This window comes from Malus sylvestris, mitochondrion (assembly GCF_916048215.2).
Source record: "Malus sylvestris mitochondrion, complete genome".
Lineage (NCBI taxonomy): Eukaryota > Viridiplantae > Streptophyta > Magnoliopsida > Rosales > Rosaceae > Malus > Malus sylvestris.
In genome coordinates, this window is record NC_065226.1 from 190,001 (window position 1) to 212,610 (window position 22,610).

At 44.9% G+C, this 22,610-nt stretch overlaps 2 protein-coding genes across 2 annotated transcripts; both read left to right on the forward strand.

Moving 5' to 3' along the window:
• Nucleotides 1-12,091: 12,091 nt before the first annotated feature.
• On the forward strand, nt 12,092-12,448 carry nad3 (NADH dehydrogenase subunit 3). Its single transcript has one exon. It carries the CDS (start codon nt 12,092-12,094, stop codon nt 12,446-12,448), a length of 357 nt encoding a protein of 118 aa, YP_010438136.1.
• Nucleotides 12,449-12,496: 48 nt separating this feature from the next.
• On the forward strand, nt 12,497-12,874 carry rps12 (ribosomal protein S12). The gene has a single exon. It carries the CDS (start codon nt 12,497-12,499, stop codon nt 12,872-12,874), a length of 378 nt encoding a protein of 125 aa, YP_010438137.1.
• Nucleotides 12,875-22,610: the final 9,736 nt, after the last annotated feature.

Here is a 22,610-nt window from a genome sequence, read left to right on the forward strand (position 1 = left end):
AAATTACTTTGTGTACCTACGATCGCTTGCTTGATTGCCCTCTTGCTTTAGCTACTTACTCGGGAACTAGCTTCGCACCTCACCCCGAGGTGCGTAGCTTGCTTGTTAAAAGGGTGTTTGGATAGTTGTTCCCTAGTCCGGTCCTATAAGAATAGTTCTCTAGACATCAACTCCCCCTAACAACAGAACTCCTAGGCTAGCTACAGCAGTTCTGGCATCAGCTTCTCGAGGTATTATTTCCTCTTTTGTCATGCATTTTAGCTCCCGATTCATACGATTTTCATACGTCTTTTTCCCACATTAATAAGTACCCTTTAACACGCTAGTGCCGTTCTCCTATCTCCTTAATGGTAGCTTTAAAGGACATGTAACGTGCGTAGCTTGTTCCACAATTAAACGGTTCTGCAGGTATCCCCCCCCGCTACTCAGAGTTGAAAGTAGCACAATCGGTCCATGAGAGCGAACTAACAACACGAGGTGGTTCGCCTGCTTGTTAGAGGGGGTTAGCTACTGGCTTGTTTAAGCCAGGGGAGAAGCGAAGAGAGCTTGTTAGAGTCCACAAGGTAGAGTTACGACTGGGGGATAGCAAGACTCACTGAAGAGTTGAAACTAAGGATTGAAAGTAGCTAAATCGCCTGTATAACAGATCTACGAATAGCCAACGCCTCTAACAACGTATTTTAGGGCGGTTCCTTAGGCACCTTCACATCTACATCTACCTATAACAAGCACGTACACACAAGCAAGCTTGAATCCTGTTATCTTAACGGGGAATGCCGTTACTTATAGCCGCAGCTACACATTGGTCGAGACTCACACGACAGTCGATACTCAGGATTTCGTTTAGCCTGTAGACTAGAATAGTAAACCTCACCCTAATTTAACATCTGCTTGAACTCCCGATCGCTTCTCGAGCTGGATTAGTATATGAATTCCCTGGTTACTTTCTTTCCGCATGAGCAAGCCAAGCTACTCACTAAGACTGCCTCATGCCAAGCAGCTAACTTCGAGACAACTAAGGGCAAACTTCGAGCTAGAACTAATGGATTAGCATTAATAGTAAGTTCCCCCGGGGGATTCATTTCCTATGCTTGCTGGCTAAACAGAGTTGCCTTCCACACGTGCACTGAAACCAGAGTCTGCTACTCGCCTTAGGCAAAACCCGGAGTCTCTTGCTTGAACCTCATTCTCCTATCTTAAATAAGGCCTGAACGGTAGCATAAAAGCCTTGGAACGGCTGCCGCGCCTGATTCGACTCACCATTATTAGGCCTTCTTTGTCTTCGCATTACCCTAGTTCCTTAATCCAAATAGTCATAGGAGAAGCTGAGCTAGCTAACCTAGCTAAAGTTCTCAAACAAGAGTTCCCCTTACTCGTATTGCAGGCATACTCGCTGAACATTCCCTTCGTAGACCACAAACAAGATCTATGAGCAAATAGATGAATTCAAGCGATAGCAATGAGGCATTCAAGCTCTTCTCTGCGAACCGATCACAAGGCGGATTTACTATGATGAATTGGGATCCGCGTTAACCAACTCGCCTGCAATCTCGCTTTCAGTCTTCTCGTTGTCATTACACATTTCAACTAGCCGTGTGTGTGCAGTGGAGGAAGCAAACCGATATCGGATGTGTGCGCAAGAGCCTTGTTTACACTTTATTGCATGCTCATTGAGACAATGCCTCTTCTTTGGTTATGCGACTAGGAAAAGTGATCCACAAAGAGATTCATGTGATGTTGTTGTTTCGCTTGGCCCAACTGCTGACACCCCGCCTGCCAGATGCTCTTGCTGTGAGCCTTTTCTTTATATCTGTACCGAATTCGATCTCTATTAAGCTATTCTTTCTGGCTTGATCACAGACATTGGGACAAAGACAATTGGAATTACACCCTACAAGGAGCTGGTCTAAGCCTTCCTTTCGTGCTCGCTTTCGTTTGCTACTGACCCCGAGGTACTATACGGTGGATGACCAGGGTCCCCTCTGGAGATAAGGGCGGAGGGTGGGGAAGGTAGATGTGATAGAATGAGAGATCACTATTTTGATTATTAGTGGTCAGTTGCGATATGCGATATCCGTTCCCTTGGAAATGAATTCACTTCTTTCATTCCCCACCACCCATGGAAAGGCCTTCCTTCTCGGATCATCGGATCAAGGGATTCCTATTCAGCGAATTCGGCATCTGATGGTGAGGCCTATGATGTGCCGAAAAGAGTGACTAGTAGTACCACGATGAAAATGACTTGACGAATGCCAGAAAGAAATTTCCCGAGTGCCAAAAAACATGAAATTGACCTGAAAGAAGGTCCCTAATGCCATAAGGAATTACTAGACAGAATGAGTAGTCTTTTTTATTTACAAATACAAGTTGTCGAGAAATACGGTGTTGAGAAACAAGTGCCAGGATGCGTTAAGGCGCTTCATCATGAAGAGTCGTATTGCGCTTCCTTGTCTCGCTCAGTCTCACGAGTGGAAATTGAAGCTTCTCTCCCTGCCATGGAGAGGAGTTACAGTCGAGTCGCTAGCCAGGAAGCACTTTTCCACTGCCTAAGCTCCGAGCTCACCCAGCTGACTAATTTCACCCACTTTTTCAACGACTTTTCTCAGAAATTCATCAAAAACAGAGTCCTTTTTTGCTACTTCTGATCGGCACTCTCGCTTTGACCGAAAACAACAGATACCCTTACCTTACTTGTCTATACGAGGAGATTTTAATCACTTCTTTTCTTTGTCGCCTACGGGATGTTTTAGGTGAGGAATTAGGGAGCCGTTTAGGAGTTAGTAGGATCGATTGACCCCCCACGGAAAAGCTGCTTTGTCGGACCATCCATGAATGCCCTGCCTTAGCTGAGATGTCGATCTAGCCCTTCTTAATTAATCCGGTTTGTCAGAAAGGTATGTGATTCGTGTCTCTTCGAAGGTTGATTTCGATTGGCTGCTTTGTGTTCAGTCTGTTCTTATTCCAGACTGGAAATAGAACTCAGAAAGCTTCACCTTGCCGAGTCCGATGGGTTTCCCAATGGTTCGAGTCTTAGTTAGGTCTTCCTGGTCGACTAACTGTTGTGAGAATTAGTGAGTTAGGAGGTGTGCCTTAATCTTCCGAAGGTGCTTGAAGGTCTCTCTACTTATAGCATAATCGATCCTCCTAGTTAGCAAGCCTTGTCATTCGGATGAAAAGAATGTTATCCTAATGAAAGCCGGATTCCTCCCTTATCAATGTTTGAGATACCTGGTTGTGCCAATTGCCCTAGTGGACAATATTACTTTTATGCCTGGCGTCGGATCTTATGTTCTTCAGATGCTCGGCTTATCTGCCAGTTGTCTGGCTGCAAAAGGAAGAGGTTAGTTCAGCCAAAAAGAAGTTCCTTGAAGATAGATTCTTCTTTCTGTCCCACCAGTCAAAGCAGCTAGCTAAGCAAACCTTTAATATCTTTATTTTTTTTCATTAGCAACCGGGTCAAGGGTTCAGTTGCAATAAACTATGGCACCTAAAAATGTTATTCAACCAGTACGGCTCTTGATCCAATTTCATTTGTGATTGAAGACTCTACTCACGCTCTAAGGGGGTTTCCCAACCTTAATTCCTGCATCAAAAGTGACCTGAAAGAAAGGAGAATAATCCAGCTGGAACAGAAGGGCGCCTTGGATCAGAAGGAGGCCTATTATGTAATAGTGGTGGATGACTCGAGTTGTCAGAGATCTCTTTTGAAGAAGAAGAGCCCCATTTGAGTCGAGAAATCCCTCCTGGGCTAAACAATTCTAGTATGCATAAAAGACGGGCTTAATGAATAACTAGTAATCAAATAGAGTGGTTCCACTGATCAAGTAGTCCCGTGAGCCAGCCAATAGAGTAAGGAATAAGAAAAAGGACTTGGCGTAATGCTTTCATTCAAGTAGGGGGTAGGGCCAGGCCAGTAAAGTAGGCAGCAAATGGTCCAGGGATAAGTCTGTCAATATATCATCCCTCTTACTGATGCGGGTCAACTCCTTTAGAGGAATTGGAAGTATGAAACTAGACTCACTCTCCACAATTGGATGAATCAAAAACAGGCTACACTTAGATCGATTTTTCCAAAAGAAAAGAGACCTATTACCAGTCTTCTTTCTTTCTATATTAGGTGCAACAAAGGAAGATCTAGGTGAGGTTGAGTGCTCGCTTTCTTCCATCGATCGGAGCTCTTTGGATTGATCACTTGTCAAGGACAGCCCGGAATTCCCGCTGACTGTCCAGCAACAGAGCCATAGCATAAACAGTAAGTCATATTATCGGGCAACTCCATCCACGACAAGGTCTTGGTCTGGGGCTTCGACCCATAGAGAACAGGGTGGCTCTCAAACTTAAACACATGTGGTAGGGTCTAATTCAGTGATCGAAGCGTCCGAGACAAATCTTTAGGTAGAAAAAGTCTACGAGGGCTTGCCCACCAGATGAATCCATGAATGAGACTTCATCCATATATTCTACGAAATTGTAGAGACAGCGACTGGTTTATGTAATTATAATCGCGGCGAAGGATTCTTTGCCACTTTAGCGAGGGCGAGCCTGAATCCTTATTTTTTTTTGTTTACGAGCGAGAGTCAAATCTTGAAATACGGATTGACATTGAAAATGAAATCAAATAGTCCATGGAATGAAAACATATAAGAAAGACGAATCCAATCTCCAAACGAACGGGGCGCCCTCCCTATAAAGAGTAAGCACTCAACGATTCACAAATTCAAGAGAAAGGGTCCGGGAGGGGGCAAAAGAGCAAGGTGACTTCAATCTTGGAGAGACCCTGGCGGAATCAACAGCATGGGGATCATCGTGGGTCAATATTCTCCACGATTAAGACTCGAAAAACACGCTCTACGGCCAAGGGCACTATAAACGCTCTTTGTCGTCTTTCATAGCAAATGACACACCTGAAATGGAAAAAAAAAAGAATGATTTTGACTAATGAAAATGGCCGTAGAATGAGTTCTACCTGGTTGAGAGCTCTCCTTGGCTTTCATACCCTCTCCCTATCGGTCGAGCCTCTTTCAGACCCTTGTTTTTTGTGTCCACCCATACCATATAGGATACATTCATCCATAAATGCAGAGAAGGGTGCATCTGAGCATCTATATCCATATACACAATACACCACATGGCGACACTTTAATTGGAAGGTCTAACGACGCATTCATTCTCAAGGATCCATACGCGACATCATGAAAGGGTATTGGAATACGCAAGAGCAATGGATGGATAGGCGGTTTTTTCTTATGCTGGGCCAGGTTACTGAGACGGATAAAAGGTTAGACCACTAACGGAGTAGTAGTTTGGGGCTTTCAAGCTGGCTCTTTCTGGCATGGACGTAGGGAAGAGTACAACATGGAAGGCTGTGACGGAACATAGTATTTACACCTAAATGAAAGGGGCTTAGTGAATTCTTCTTCACGGAAGTCTTGTTCAACTTATTTAGGTAAGCACTAAGGGAAGGGCCCAGTCAGTAGCCCATTCGTTGACAATGGAAAACCGGGTTTCCAGGTAGTGGTGCCTCTTGGTCCAGGTCTTTCCCACTCATACATATAATAGTGTCCAAAAGGGAGTGTCGAATGAGAAGGCTGAGCGTTAAACCTTGAGAAGGACATTCGGTGTCGTGGACGAATGATTACCCTGCTTTTCCTGATGCAAGATGCGCTGCTGACGCGAGATGGACTGCTGCTGTGAGATAAACTTTTCCTATAATATTTTTCCATCTCAAGAAGTCAATGAGAAAAGAATGGTATTCTCCAGTAGGGAGGCCTCCAAGGACAAGTCCGCAATGGAAGAAAGAAACGGCCTTTCGAAGCGTGACAAGCAAATGCTGTAAATGAGATGGCCCAGAATGCCGATCAATGATTGCTTTCAAGCCAGAGGCGAGGGACAACAACCAGTGCCCGGGGATGATGTTGATGCTGGACCAGCTTATTCACCCGATGATCAAAAGAGATTCCCAGAAAACTAGGACCTGAGAGAGTCCCCGTTGGAAGGCGAATAAGAGATCCAGTTGTGTCTACTTGTGGTGTGCATGACCCGAACAAGGAGATGTCTAGCCAATCAGAGGAGTTGTTGCACAGCGTCCAGGGGCTTCCACGCCAGGAAAGAGAAAAACTCTTAAGTGGCAAAGAAAGTTCTTCCCAAAGACGAGTTTCACGCCTTCTACAGGGATATGGTCTCCATCGTCTGGTCTTGCTTTTCGTCTGAAATAGTATCCTGTAAGCCGGGTCCCTGTTAGCTACTTGCTTTCCACCGTCATTGGACTAGGCTTCCCGGATCCCCTTTCTTCGGTGCTGACAAAGAACTAGACGGTCAAGAAATTTCCCCACTCAATCAATATCCATCAGCTTTTTACTTTTCTTATAAAAAGCTTTGACCTACTCCCTGAGCAGAGATGTACGCTTTATACAGGTAGTGGGGTCATGTATACTCATGGGATGGCTTTTTTTGGAGTAATGAAAAAATTCCATTGCATCCAAATCAATCAAGATCTAAGTAGTTGTTCAGTAAACTATTATGCTTCTCGCATGCAGTATCCGAGTCTTGCCTATTTAAGGAATATGGAGGAGGTATGTGTCCTCTCGGTCGCCTTGACCAATCACAGATCCGCTCGAAAGCACCCCCTTTTATTATGATGATAGGGGCGGATGGTAGGGCTAGAACAGGCATAATCGCTGGAACGTCTAGAAGTGGGCCGACTATCTTCCATAAAATATATATATTCGTCATTTAATGAGATAGTAAAGTTCTAGACTCAAGCTAGCAAAAAACAAGACTGAGGTCGGGCATTACTGGTAATTGCTAAGGTGCTTTCTGAAGTATTAACCATTGGCTAGCGCTCATCTCCAGCTCTGTTTCCAGCCTTTCATTTCATATACCATTCCCGTATGCCATACCTCTTATTTAACGTCCAAGCCTTCTCCCATCGGTAGTTGGAAGCAGAACTGAGACTGGATGTAACTGAAGGAAAGGGGATATAGGTACGATAGGAGGGCACGGTTAAGAAGCAGGTAAGCAAAGGCTCCCTCTCTCCCGCTCTGCGGTCTTGTGTAAAGCCCTTCCGCCCATTATTGATCTTCATTCTAAGTGAGCAGGTTGAAAGCTGTTGAGGTGATAGCAAAAGTAAGCAGGGAAGCAGAAGCAAGAGGTCTTCAAAGAACTTTTGTGTAATAAAGCTTCTAGGTCGCATTTCATTGGTCTCTAAGGCAAAGTCTCGCTTAATCGTTCATCGATCTTTTCTTCTTTCTTCAACCGGTCATATCTGATCCGTAGCTGGTAGCGACATGAGGAAAGGGTCCGGAATAGTCTATTTTATTTGCTAAGTCGCGAGTTTAAGGGGCCGGATGGGTCAAGTACGGCCTCTAAAAACATGCGATAATCGGCTTTTTAGTAGCATCTGTCCTTCCCGGCCTGCTGTCGTCAACGGTCCGCTTCCTTGAATGAAAGTTGGTCTTCCCGATCCACGAATACTGCCCGTTGTCCTTTACTTGTTTAGTGGCTTCTGTCTGAGGGCATCCGGAATTGTCTGTTTCGGTATTAACTCTTGTAAACGGTCGCAAACGCTCATCTGTCCACGAATATGGTTCCCTTCTTTTATGTAAGATATAGCTTTTATTCAATTAGGGCGAATACCTTGTAACCTAATTTTTTCTTATAAGATATACTACTTCCCGGTCGAGCTGTCTTGTAACGGTCTCTAGGGTCTTCGGTCGAATTTGTCTTCTTTCCTGTAGTAGTTCATCTGATGAGTTCATCGCGCAATTTGAGTTTAAGCATTGGGCTTCTGAAAGCTATCTTCTGTAGGGATCCCCGATCGCCTTGTATAACTATTGATCAATGGCTTTCGCGCTAGGAGATCATCAGCTTATGGCAGGATGGATGAGCTCCTTATTGATATAAAAAAGGATGGGGTGAAGTCTGAGCCTCGGATGACGGGGGGAATATAGACACTGGGAAAGGAATCATGGGAGTCCGCCCGAATAAAGGGAGCCTTCCGTGAGAGGGCCCTGGAGGAGAATTGGAATAATGAGAGGAAGAAGCCCCCTGAATCATGGTAGTACGCCCCAAGATTGGAATGGGGGGAAGGAATGGAAAGATAAATGGATGGGGAATCCCCCTATGTGCTAGGAGCCAACAAACGGAAAAATACCCGTGGGAAAGCATGGGAGCCCCAAGCCTATGTAATAGTATCAACCCTTAGAAGATAGTTTAGCATCACCCTACCGATGAGTCCGGAGGAAAGACTGGTGAATCAGGCAACCCCTCTACCTTGAATTCATAACTTGCATAATGAGTTGCATCGACATCTTTGCCCGTGATCGAATGCCCCTTTCCCACGCCACCAATCGACGAATGCTGAGGGAGGAGTGAATCAACTGATGCAACCAACCACAATACACCACCCGAGCAACTATCCAACACCCGAAAAGGCGGAATAATGCCAGGAAGTTACCAAGCAACTCCAAGTGAATAACCCAACCACGACTATCTAACCAACTACCTATGAACTAATCAACAACCGAACGAGACTGAATCCAAGCGAGTGAATGAACGAGTCAGGGGTTTGTAAAGAGCAAAGGACTATAAAAAACACTACCCGGAATAGGAGTCTTGGCTAGTTTGAGCTGGAAGACGAGTCGAAGAAGTCAAAAGAGCAGGAAGAGGCATAATAGCCATCAACCGGAAGCAGTGCAGAAATAGGAGGAGAGCTTGTCTCAGCAAGTGATTGGGATTGCCGACGAGGAAAGAGTTGCCTGACCGCGAGGAAGGCCCTAGACGAGTGATTGACTGACCGTCGGGCTCCTTAAACCTTGACCCACCTTCCTGTCATAGGCTTGCTTCCCTCTGAAAGTTCTTTCTTTCCTTCTGCCACTAGTAGCTGTCTCATTCCTGACCTTCTGTTAGTACGGGCTAGCTTCAGCTAGCCGGTGAAATGGATAAGTCGTGTAACAAACAATCCTTGTTCCTGACTTTGCCTTGCTGCACCACAACCTATATTCCCGATGCTATTCCTTGCTCTATTCCTCTTTCTCAACCGGTACTGGCGGATGTGCGGTGCCCCTAATCCGAGGAGGGGGCTCAGCGGGAAGAGTTTGGTAGTTGGTTCCATTCGCTCGACTGAAAGAGCGGGAGCTCCATTTCTTCTTGTAGTTTCCACGTACGATTCTGGATTTAGTGGGCAATTCAAAGACGATCTTGGCGGAAATTTGGAACTCTGTTGACAAAGACCTCCGCTTTTGGTGGATTACTTAGCAGTTAGGGATATTTACTATTAATATTAAGAAATAAAAGGCATAATAAACCGGAACATCAACTCGAGATCGGCTTTATTATTCGGTTAGGAGTTCGGTAGCTCGTCGGAGGAATGCCACTACGAAGCTTCTTCTCCCTCTTCTTGCGGTCGAATGGGCAAACTTCCTAGCCGTAACCGGAATACTCCCTCCCGGGCAAGTGGATCAAAAGAGAAAAGAGGAATACGACTCGCTGGAATGCACCCACCAGTTTTCCAATGGTGGAAAGTTCTCTCGCCGCTCCCGCAGGCCTGCTAATAAGAGCTTGTTGACATCGAAGTTTGTACCGAACGAGACTAAGATTGCAGCAATCAGTTTCGCTTCTTTTTATGTAAGTAGGGTCGACCCGCCATAAAAGAGTTACTTTTCTCTCTTGAAGGAGTTTTATTAGTTCTTTTCCAAAGGTGCCATCCGCCGAGAATTGGCGAGGTGTGACGTCTTCAGCCGAAGCTGAATGGTTTGAGTGAGAACGGAACAATCTATCTCTCATCCGCCAAGAATCGGGGGTAGCAGGGTGGTCAGATGGCAGGGGTAGCTTGCCCACTCTCTCCGGGTCGATTCTATTATTTGTATTGTTGTTGAGGCGGTACATGGACGCCGTTCTTAACGTCCGGGAACGAATATCTTCCGCTGTTGTCTTTAATCTAGTTGTAGGAGGGTGGTCCGGGACAAATCTATGCACTTCAACTTGAACACTGTGACGGCTAACCTGGCTATACGACTGGAGACCGGCGATGCTTTAGATTCTTTTTATCCATTTCCGGGGATTTTTGCATGAATTGGGCATAAAGTCCTAAGCTTCGTAGGCCCAATAATCCGAAGTTGTAGCCGAAAGCGAAGCGAGGGATAAAGCATGAGATTAAGGCCCCTTTTCAACAACTGGAATTATATTATATGTTATGTGAATTTATCTAAAAGTAGAGGGTGGGCAAGCGGTCTCCACTAGCAAGTAAGGTGCTTCTTTCTTTCCAATGGAACCCCCCGATCCCGAACAACTACAATAGATCTACCAACGACCAACGAACAGGGATGAGTTTCTCTCGTCCACTACGGCTTGGAGCGCTCCGCCCGATACGAATGTCTGTTCCCACTCCTGTTCGGGATCGGGATGCATCTTATATGATTTTAAGTTAAGTTAGTTCGGATTGTCATGGCAGTAATTGATGGGGAATCCCTGTGAGAAATAGACGTACCGATGCCGATTGGTTAGGGCCAAGGTCCGCAGGGTATCATATATATAATGCAAGACATCGAATCTAGTTGTTACCAAACCTGCTCCCCTCGAGTGAGGCGGGGGTTGAAGAGAGGCTCTCACCCCTGAATCAATCCCGAAATGTGAGACCAAAGGTCGGGCTGTTGCACATATCAATAAAAATAGAAATGGATCCGCGTGATGGATCTTGTGCGGGTTAATAGTTTTAATTCGTGGTAAACCAGTGGGGTAGGCGCCTCTTGGCCTCCCGCAGAAAAGCTCGTTGCACTCCACCTCTCAATCAGTCCCTGAAATTAAATTTATAAAAATAATACGTAGAAGCGAGTGTCCGACCCGACCTCTTTCCTTTGCCCTTTCGTGCTCGGCTCCCTCACGGAGCATTCGCTCATTCCCTTGATCCGTCTACCACACAAACACAGTCGGAATGGACGCACCGGTCAATGAATTTAAAAAGTAAATTGATTGCTATTTCCGATCGAGAGAAATTTCTTAGGATCTGTGCGACCAACAAATATCACGGTATTCTCCTCCCGGTCACACAATGGAATAGCAGTCAAACTACGTAATTTGGTATCGTATATAATATAAACCATCAAATCCAGTTATTGCTGCCTGCCGCGAGAGACACAAGGTCGAAGAAAGGCTTTCGCATCCAAAGCCAATTCCGGAATACAAGACCAAAAGTCGAGCTTTTGTACCACCCGAAAAGGTTTAAAAGTAAGAATGAAAAGTGGTTGAGCCCGCTAGGAAGAGACATTATGACTAAAGTGTTTTTATCCTTAGGGCAGCTTGGGAAAGCTGGGTTCGTGATCTGTCTGTCCTTCGTATAATGGTTTTTGCAACAAAACAAGTAAATAAAATCGTATATAATAATAAGCGGGCGATCTCTGTGTCTTTGTCCCTTCACGCCAGGTTCACTATTTCCATCTGTTATGTATGGCGGTAACGAAAAATCTCCGAAAGGGGAGGAAACTGACCGAGGTTTTCGTACTGGAGTTATAACATTTTAATTTCTCTTACATTTATAAGGTTAGGTATTCCATATGATCGACCTCTTCGAGTTCATCGCTGATGTGTTTTCTCTCTCTAACGAGGCGCTGCCGCGGGCGCCAGCACCGGCTGAAGTTGCCCACCCCGCTCCCGATCAAAACGAGCATGCGGCACTTCTAAGGGACATTCACACTTTGATTCGGGAGCTACTTCGCGAATATTGTGCAAAGGGGAAAGGGCGGCTGTCCGCGCACTCTCCGGAAATGACGGAACTATACTCCAGTAGCGCGAAGGCAATAATGTCTTACGATCTGGATATCCCCGCGGAGACGTCGGCAGCCGACCTCCGCAAATGGAGGGAGAATATAAGGGGGGACCCTAATCTCCTAAAGCCACTCATAAAGGAATGGGCGTAGTCTGCCTGCTCTTTCATAACAGAGCCGTTATTCCCGGCTGGCATAGAAGTCTCTCGCGCGGGCGAAGGAGATGCATTTCTGGTACTGGACAAGCTCTTAGGGAAGAATCTCTTTCTTATTTTTTTTTCCGTTATGCCGCTCCGCGAGCAAGGAGCGAAAGAACCAAGTGGGCTGTGGTGATGTCAGAATTTGCACCTATTTGTATCTATTTAGCGATCAGTCCGCTAGTTTCTTTGATCCCACTCGGTGTTCCTTTTCCATTTGCTTCCAATAGTTCAACCTATCCAGAAAAATTGTCGGCCTATGAATGTGGTTTCGATCCTTTCGGTGATGCCAGAAGTCGTTTCGATATACGATTTTATCTTGTTTCAATTTTATTTATTATCCTTGATCCGGAAGTAACCTTTTCCTTTCCTTGGGCAGTACCTCTCAACAAGATTGATCCGTTTGGATCTTGGTCCATGATGGCCTTTTTATTGATTTTGACGATCGGATCTCTCTATGAATGGAAAAGGGGTGCTTCGGATCGGGAGTAATCACTAGTGATAGGGCAAAAATCGGGGGAAAGGACAAAGGAAAGAGCGATGCCCACATTAAATCAATTGATTCGTCATGGTAGAGAAGAAAAACGGCGCACGGACCGTACTCGAGCTTCGGATCAATGTCCCCAGAAGCAAGGAGTATGCCCGCGTGTTTCAACGAGAACACCGAAAAAACCTAATTCAGCTCCACGTAAGATAGCCAAAGTACGTTTGAGCAATCGACATGATATATTTGCTCACATTCCAGGCGAAGGTCATAATTTGCAGGAACATTCTATGGTGTTAATAAGAGGAGGTAGAGTGAAAGATTTGCCAGGTGTGAAATTCCATTGTATTCGAGGAGTCAAGGATTTGCTGGGAATTCCGGATCGAAGAAGAGGCAGATCAAAATATGGTGCGGAAAAACCCAAATCGAGATGAATGGAAGATGCCTCTGGAACTAACTTGTTTTTCTAGATCAGTCGAGGTATTCATTGAAAAGTCTCAATGCTATCTTCGACAGTCTTGAGAGCGAGGGCCGCAATAGCGACCACTAAAATTTTGTTTCTAAAAGATCCCGCTCTTGATCTGGGCGGGATCTATCAGCAGCGGCATTCTTCCTTGCTCGTTCCTAGGAACTCAGTAACGTGGCCAGTAAGTCAGCGAGCATTGAGGCAGGCAGACAGATATTATAAACTGCTTTAAGTCGGTAAGGCAAGGAAGGCTGATTTCACCGATCATTCCTACTTGACGCTTTGGACGAGTATTTTCAAAACCTCAGTTCACTATCATTAAGGGAACTTCTTGGATCACCGCTTTGAGTCTTAAGGCGACGGAAGGCAGAAGAGGGAAAGTCGCTCTATTTACAATTACAAAAAAGAATTTAGGCACAGCCTTTTCCACAGTTACAGAAGAGAAGCCTTTGCCGCGCTTTGAAATATTGGCCCGGATTACGCTTTCAAATCAATAGTTCATTGACCGCCTCTGATCTTTTGTTTGTTTGAACAAGCCTTTTTACTACAGTTTGTTACTAAAGAAAGAATGTGCCATACTATCGAACTATAGGCGAGATGAAGTGAAGCAAGCAAGGGAAGAGTTCCGAAAAAGCGATTGATCCACTTAAGATAAGATCGATAGATAGAGTACGGGACAGGACCAACACTAACAGGGGACGTAGAACATATTTATTTAAAGGAATCGCCAGACAGAACAAAAAGCTAGAAGAAAGATGACCGGGGCCGGGAATCGAACTATTAAATAAAAATAAGGACCGATGAGACCTTTATATTATAATCTTAGAAAACCCTTACTATAATCGATTATTTGCACAGATCCGCTGAAATAAGGCCGATATCCGCATTAGAATTAACCTATCGTACTGAGTGAGGACGACCTATGAGATGGTTTAAACCGGGCTTTCTACTAAATCAAAGAAGCAATAGAGAAGAACTAATGGACAGGCCAGACCGTATAAGACTTTTTACTGGAATGAAAAGAAAGAGAAGGGATTCACGGGCAAAGGAGAAAGATACTATTAAAAGAAGCGATTCCTTAAACAAGGGATGAGCGTTGCCCAAGCAGTTAAAACCTATTAGAGTACAGTTGACCTCAGACCTATTCCCGATTGTAGAAGCGGAAAGGAGAATGCAAATCCCTTCTAAGTTCGTCTCACTTACGGGAAACGGTTACTAGCTCGACTGACAAATTTCCAACTGATAAAAAAAAGAAGGCGGCTTTTTCGCACCGATATATGAATAGGAGGGCTCCGGGTAGAGAGATAGAGATATGGGGGCGTAATCTTTTTGCGCTGAAACCTTACCCTTATGAAGGCGACCACTTATGTTACATCAATCTATTCTTGTCTTGACCTATGTATTCTCCAACTCCATCCACGATCTAAGGACTTCGTCTCGTGAACATCAACAAAAGATGCCTACTTAGATCCTTGTGGTTCAGTCTTTTTCTTGTTACGAATGAGCGAAGCGGGATTCTCTTTGAAGAAAGGGGTGGAAAGAAAGACTCATATTTGTTCGATCAAATCGGCTTGCTTATGCAGCTACCACTTGTACCCAAGGCAATTTACTTGTGCTCTACCAAAACAAAAGAATAGGGCTTATCAGGACCCTTAAATCTTTGAGTTTGCATCCGCTGTTGATCGATTAGTTCCTGTTGAGGGAAAATTAGTAACATCCACTGAAGAGCAGCCGGCATAATCTGATCTAGGACTAGGACCTGGCCCTGCCACGAGAGGTGTGCATTTAGTAGAATATTTCCTAGCGCTTCTTTCAGATCTCTAGAAACATACGGATTTTAGGATCTTCTATATCATATAGGTTGAACCGAGTCGGAGACTTAGCCTGATATTGCCAACCACTTCAGCCCGGAAGAGATGCTCATGTAACTCATTCACAGGGGATGTCTCGGACAAGGAAAGCTGTTCTATGGCCACTCGGCGCTTCCGGGGAATGCTTTTTATGGTTTCTTACGTATCTTTCCGGGGCTTAAAGTGCGAAGAAATATGTGTTTTCGTAGGAGAGTTCATCTGGTTCAGGATTTGGCCATAACATCCGAGAATGTGTATACCCGGAGTACATGACCCATCGACCCAAGGAGTGGCGGAACCGCCCAATTCTTTTTCTTTTATCAAAACTATATTCGCATCTATCTCCCCGCTTAGAATCTACTCTACTTATACCAATAGGGATATTCTGATGGGACCGAGGAATCGGAGTTCTCTCCTTTAGGGACAAGGTCGGATTGAGAAAGTACACCTCCCGGAGCTATTTGATCAAGTGCCGAGGGGTTCTTTTTTACAACTATTTCCCAGTCTTCGATCGCCGCCGTGGCATCCATTGATTCAACAGATTTAGATACTCAAGCGGAAAAGGCTTAAGTTGACCTACTTTGGTTGAGCTGCCCGTAGAATACTTTAACTGGAATGGGCACGAAGCTATCTAAGAAAGGGCTTGTTCGGAACTTATATCTATCTCCCAATGCTTACGAACAAGAAGGTCGGGAGTGAAAGCCTTTAGTCGGCCTATGCGGATTACTCTTTTTTCCAGGAACAAGAAGAACTAGCTCTCAACAACAGCCGGAGGCGAGGTGTCTCTATCTGTAGTTGACCTACCCCTTTCTGACCTAAGGCACCTTCGGCCAGGGCCCTTACGTATATGAATTTCCGAACTGCGATAATCTAATTTATGTCTTTTACTAGGATAGATGCATCCGAGGGTCGGGTAAAGCCCCCCGCCCTTTGGGTTGGGCATCTGCTATTGATCACAAGAATGCAACAGAAAAACTACTTACTTAATTATAGTACTCTTTGATTCAAATGGGAATGAAAGACGAAGAAATGCAGTGAAAGAAACATGATCTTTTGTGGTAAGAAGGAAAGAAAGGGTTGGAGCTCAGTACGACATCATGATCCGAACAAAACGTAAAGCCCTGTGGGTGGGTAACCATTTGTTGTCGACTCGGGCCGTGCCATCTTGTTTCGCGGGAAGACGCACTTCGCGTTAGCAAGGTTAGACATATCTCTTTAGTGGTTAATCAAAATACAAGATGGTTGACTACGAGATTTTTATCATTATATTAAAGTGCCGTTCCGATACGAAACCTAGAAGAAATCCGTTCATTACAATTGATATTCCATCAGGAGCTATATAGATCAGAGGTTGGAACCGCTAAAGCTTAGACTGCAGCTTCGCCGGCTTAGTTGTTTGCTTCGCTTGTAACCGTGATTGGAAGGACAAAAACAGCCTCATCTTTTCCATTCCTAACCGCTGTAAGCCGAGTTGACCCACCAAAAGTATGGACTTTCAACATCTCTATATGAAAGCCATGAAAGTTCCTTACCGAGAAACTCACTTTTTGCATCCCCAATGTCTTCTATATCTGAGAGGTCCGAGAAAGAGGCCCTATTTGTACTTTTTTATGATACTTAAACAGGCGGTAGCCCTGCAGAGATCTTTTTGGGTGAGAAAAACAATTCATTCTACTAAAAAGGAATAACCAGAGGAACACCTGGCTATAGCTATACCTCTCCCGATTAACAGAGCGTGAGGAAGGGGCAAAGTAACTCAACTAGAGCAAGGGGCTGCGCAGTTCATGCTTGGACAACGACTCAAGGAAGCTTTCTCTCGTTACGAAGTTCGCTCGTACGAAAATTCATATCCTTCTTGTCCCGACTTGGGTGCTCTCACTAAGTCAATTCCAAGAAAAGACTAAGACTTCAACAGCAGCTAGGTCTAGAGGGAAATTATGAGCATTACGTTCATGCATAACTTCCCTACTATTGGATCGCGAACCGATGCCGTATGGAAGACTCTAACCACTGAGTTAAGTAGGTCAATGAGAATTCCTATTCGATCCATTTCTTTTCTTCTTCAATTGATCATAGCTATGCTATTCCACGACTCCCGCTAGGTGTAAAGTTACTGGGTTCCAAACCTCACCCTTGAAACGATTTAAGCTGCTTCATAGATTTCTGTCTTTCTGTTACGCGACAGCATCACGGTTGTTACAGTCGGCGCTCTGCGTTCATGATACTCTGGGGTTACTTGCTTAGTGCTTGCGCTAAGCAAGGCGGTCGGGAATTGGCTGATGAAGAGGAATAACCTTAACTTTTATTATCTGTAGCTGTTGGAACAGGGGCGGTTGAAGAAAGTCGTCTGGGGACTAGAGCGCTCGCCCTGATCAATGCGAAATTGATCGAGATGGGATCATGATTTGATTGGAAATGCGTAAGTAAAAGGAGATGGGAGTAATCAGGCGTTCTATATACTATGAATAACCTTTTTCATTTCCTTCATTTTATATAAACTAGTGATGCACTTCTATAGCCTTTATAGTGAAGTTCACTCCTTTGGTATTGAAACTTATCTTATTTTAGCAGCAGAAATTGCCTTCTTCTTTGCTGCTACAGCGGAACCCTTAAAATCAGAAGAAACTTCCTCTTTGGCTTTGAAGCTACAGCTACCTTTCAATCAAAAACGGCTACAACGCGCAGTTGCTATTAGCTTATTTATTTACTTGAGGCATAGGCATAGGCGGGATAGGGCTTTGCTTTAGCATAGGGCTAAAAAGAAGCTCTATAAGCCGAAATATAGTACCTGTAAACCCCTTAGTTCCTCTTCTTTACCATAGGGTAGGGGGCGTGAAGCTATAGAAACAAAAAGGCTACTTACTAGCTTTGCCTGCTTGGTTGTACACAGCTACTAAAGCAACGCTATTTTGCTATTCTACAGCTTGAAAATGGCTCCTAAAGCTAACTACTAGCACTAGCAGGAGCTAATAGCAAAAGCAAAGCTAGTAGCCAGCCGCTGCTATCTCTTCCTATATAGCATAGCTTCAAAATAGCCCAAAGCAATTGTCCTATAGAGCTTCCACCTTCCCTACGCTAAATCAAAGGAGCTACTAGAACAGCTAAGGTAGTAGCCTTAGATTTAGCTGTAGCAGCTAGGAATTGAGCTTTCAAGCTTTGCTTTTGGTTTCATTTAGCTGTAGCTGATTTGGATTGAAAGCCTGTAGCAGCTTGGAGCACACTCGATTGAACTCACACAGGGAGCTTTCTTACCCAACGGCGTTACAGGACGTCGACATTGGCCAATGAGGAGATTAGGCGGCAATTGAAAGAGCTGCTCGAAAAGGTCATGGTTGGCCCAGTACATCCTCTTGTGCCTCGCCCCTTTCTCTAAAGGGTCTTGGTGCCGAAGAAGGCTCTAATTACACCACCTCGCCGGAAGAACGGTTTGGTAAAATCGCCAGGATTTAAATCAAGATGAAATCAATGCCTGAAAAAAGACTGTACAAGAGGTCATATACAAGAAAAAAAGAAAAAGGTAGACTCAATGTCATAGAAATAGAATACATCGGAATCAGCACCGTCTTATTCGTTTGCAAAAATAGGACTAAAAAAAATCATGATTCGGTAAATAGGCCACTGATCGGCATCCAAGCTTTACTAACTAATAGGGGTGAGGGGCCGGCAAGCGCGTACCAAATCATTCGAGGGTAGCTAAGCAAGGAAATAAGCAAAGACAGCTTATGGTCGTGTGCGGGCAAAAAAGTATCATCAAAGCTTCCAGTGTTGAGTTGTCACAAGTAGGTTTTTTAGTCATAGCTAGACAGCCAAGATAGACGTCCTTCTCCTCGGTCAGACTCACCAGTATCCTTGGTTGGAAAAGGAATTGGATAAGGCTCACATTACTGCCACTTCACCAGAAGATCAAGGCCATGTCGAAACTGAAATACCAGAGGCACTTCCTCTTAGCCATTCACTAAAGTTTTTTCTTTAAAAAGAAAGGGGTGGTAGAGCAAGATTCGCGCATCCAGTTGTCCGGTCAAAAAGAAGAAGGTTAACAAGCGCAAAAACAATACTCAACAAAATGCTCAATCCACATCCGGAAAACAAAAAACGATAGTCTAAAGAAAGAAGAGGGGTCATGCCTACTCCCAAACAGTGCGTTCTTCAGTTCTGCCTTTCGGGAATCAGATGATGAGAGGACCAAGGCTAGATGATCGTGTCATTCTTTCTTTATACGCCAGAAAACCCGTCGTATTCTATCTTTTTATTTTTGCCTTCGTCCAGTGGAAAGTGGAATTAACCCAGGTTTGCAAAACTTATGTTGCAGGTGAGTCACCACTTCAACAAGAGACCGAACAAGGCTTCTTTCGGCCTGCTTGACCGTCCTTTTCTTGTCCTTCTGCCTTACTGCTTTCTCCGAACCGTCTGTCTTCCTGTCTTGTTCTCCGCTTCTTGTTCCCACCTAAACTTGCTCTGACTTTGCGGGCGTGCCTCTCCTTGCTTAGATGCTGCTTGTGCCTCCGTAGATGGTGGATCCTAAACAACTAGCACTGGATTTTTGACCTGTCGGTAGTAGGGTTCGAGATGGAGATTTAGTTATATATGATGCTTATCCAGGTATCCAGTGCCCTATAAAGACCTCTATATAGAAGCTTTCTCTCTTCTGTTACACATCCTGAGTCCCTTTCGGCACACTAAGTGACTTGACTTCGTATCCTTGCTTCTGTTCCCGTCCGCTCTAAAAAACCAGTGTTCTTAGAAGGTCGTTAAAACTGCCTTTGACGTTCAAAATCGCAACGAACAAGACAGAGCCATGCCGGCGGTATAGAAAGTGAAACATTCTTTCTTTTCGTTCGGCAAGCAGGAAGAGTGAAAGTCAAGTTTAGAGAAAAGCACTTCTGCTGTTCCGGGTTACAGGTACATGGAACTAGGCTTGGCTTAGAGAAAACGGATTGTGCCGGTACGGGCTCGGTAGCTAGCCAAGTCAGGTAGGCTCTAAGTAGAATATCCCCTTTGCGGTTGGAGATGGCGAACACTAAAGCCCTGTAATAAGGAGACAGGGTACAATACGATAGAACTTTACTAATGGGATGATGAGTACATCGCCTATTTCCTTTCCTAAGGGCCATTGGCAAATCAAGATCCGACAGAGAGAAAGGAACCGCAAGGTTGAGATGTCGGAGATGAAGAAGATTTAGAATCTTAGCGGTAGGATTAGGACGGGGATGGGCATGAATAGGATTCTGGGGGGTTGACGGAAAGACGAAGCATCGTACGAAGGAAGCATCCAAAGCATCATTTGCATCAATCAAAGCAGTAGCTCTGGTGAAGAGCTAAAGGCTGAAATGACATCCTAGCTCCGTTGACCCGGCAAATGAAGAACAGTAGTGAGCCTTCCTTAACAGGTGGGCATTTCGAAGCGATTTGTAGCGCTGCTCTAGTATAAATTCTCATAGCACATTTCCTCCGTAATAGGCTAAACCTTCAAGCCAGACAGGTTTCACAGATAAGGGGGGCGTAGGCTCAAGCAGGGTTGTGAATCCGAAACTAAGGGAGGGGCATATCACTAATAGCTTTCGGTTTCAACGGTTTTAAAGTCAAGCTCTTTCACGCTAGTTGTTTTTACACCACATGATAGTGAGTGAATTAGATATACAGACTCAGTCCGGTCGTACCAGGTCAGCTCAAGGCATAGCATAATTGCGTAGGTGAGGCGAGACTTCTTTGAGAGCGACCTTACAGGTTGGCAGTGGTTGAGGAGGGTAATACAAGTCAAGGAGAAGGGCGGGCTCCAAACTCATCAATCGGTGTTGCTTTGTAAGCAATTGGAGCTCAGGGAGGCAGGCACAGGCTGCAGAGCCACCAAAGGAGGAAGGGGTGGTTGTTTGAGGCGATGCTAGTTCTAGCGCGCTAGCTAGCGTACTCTTTCTTTCTGCGAGTCAGACAGAAATAAAGCCAACGGTGTTATGTTAAGAGAGAGATCCGTTTGAGACAGGATACGTTTCGTACGTATAAGAAGGAAGTCCCGGGAGACCTGTTACTTAGGAAGGTGCAGCAGGGCATTCAACTTAACTTAAAGAAGGGGCGAAGCATAGGGACTGAGACTGAAAACTACACCTATAATATACAGATATAATATACAAAAAGAATGCTCCTAGTGTTCTTGCTTGTGCGATCTGCTTGCCCCCGGCCAAACCAACCGAACTGAAATGCCCTTTTTGCTTAACCAGGATAAGTCTCGCGTTAAGTGGCTTATATATACCAAGAGTGAAGAAGGAAACCACTACGATAGGAGTGGTTCTAAGTGCGCCTTTCCCATAATACAAGAAGAAAGCACCGACCAGTAGCACTCCACAATTGCTTGATGTAGACGTCAAAGCATTTTTTCAGAATTCATTATTAAAGGCCCGGAAGACGAAGAGCAAAGCTCTATGCTACAAACAAGCCAACTCCTCCTCCATTTGCTCCGCTTTTCAACTAATTTCAAAAACTCTTCTTTCTTCTAAGTACTTGTCAGCCCGTAATCCCCCTTTGCAGCTTTCAAGCAGGAGTGCGCTAGTTGACGGAACTATGAATAAGTGGGCCCAGCCCAGCAAGCGTAACGTAACTATCATCTAAGCGCCTCTGTTTGCCTAAAGTCGACTACCGTCCGTTTCGGAAAGCACATGGCATTGAACCACTCCGAGCCAGGGATGAGAGAGACTCTCTATTACTATAAGGAAAATCTCATATATAACAAGTGGAGTTCTTTCTTTCTCCCATAATCTTCTTTTTCTCAATCGCCCGAAAGAGTGAAAACCCGTTTAAATGGTGGATGATTTCTTGATGGTTGAATGTGACCAAGAGTTGAATCAGTTGCCGATGGTGGTATACCTTATATAAGTAGTTATTGATCCCCAGCCAAGTGCCGGCGAGTTAGCTCTTGGAGGAAGGCATTAATGTACGAGCAGAGGTTGTTTCGAAATAACCGGTGTTAGCGACGAAGGGATTGTTTGCAAGAGAAGGTTGCCCAGTTAAGATACGAGCAGGAGGCATGCCACGCATAGTATAAAAAAGGGCAGAGAAGAGGATTGATGGACAGAGGGAAGATACATATATTATATGGATGCCCCAGAAAAGCAGGAGGAATCGGCTGCTGGTGGAAGGTTTTGCAGGAAATGAATCACTAGTATAAGAAGGGGACAAGGAATGCCCTTTGCCACGTGAATCAGACTAGGTTTATCTCAGATGCGGGATTACCAATGTCGCGATTGGAATTAGGAAAGGAAGCTGTGGCACTTCTGAATATGAGGAGGAGGTTTTTTCTATAGCAATAGTAGACACGCTACGATCTTTGGCTCTTTGCTAGACAAGAGCTATACAGGAAGCATCGAATGCCATGGTTCTTGTTACAGACTAGGCTGCAAGTGAGAGTGATAGAATCCGCTCAGCTGTGAATGCTGCCGATGCCGATACCGGAGCAGCTAAAGGCAGTACAACCATCCAATTGCAATTCCATTGCACATTCATCTTCCTCTATCAATGCTCTTATTACTGATAAAGAAATGACATAAGTTATGTTCGAGATCGCTTCTGTGCGGTGAATCCTGAATATCTAACTGAACGGAACCTCTTCTTGCGATGTGGAGACTGAGCAGCATGTTCCGCGGCTTCGGCAGCCCAGCTTCTTAAGTTAAGGTGCTTCCAACTGTTTGAAGGTGATTGGATGGCAGAATTCTAGACCATATAACCTTGCCAACTAAAGCGGCCTACTCTATCGCAGTAAGGGCTTAAGCGATCGAAGTGACCTAACCTGGCTCCATCTAGAAGGGCCCTCGGTCATCTATTTCGTCTTTGGAACTCCTAAAAGAGTTTACGGGCCTAGCTCAACGA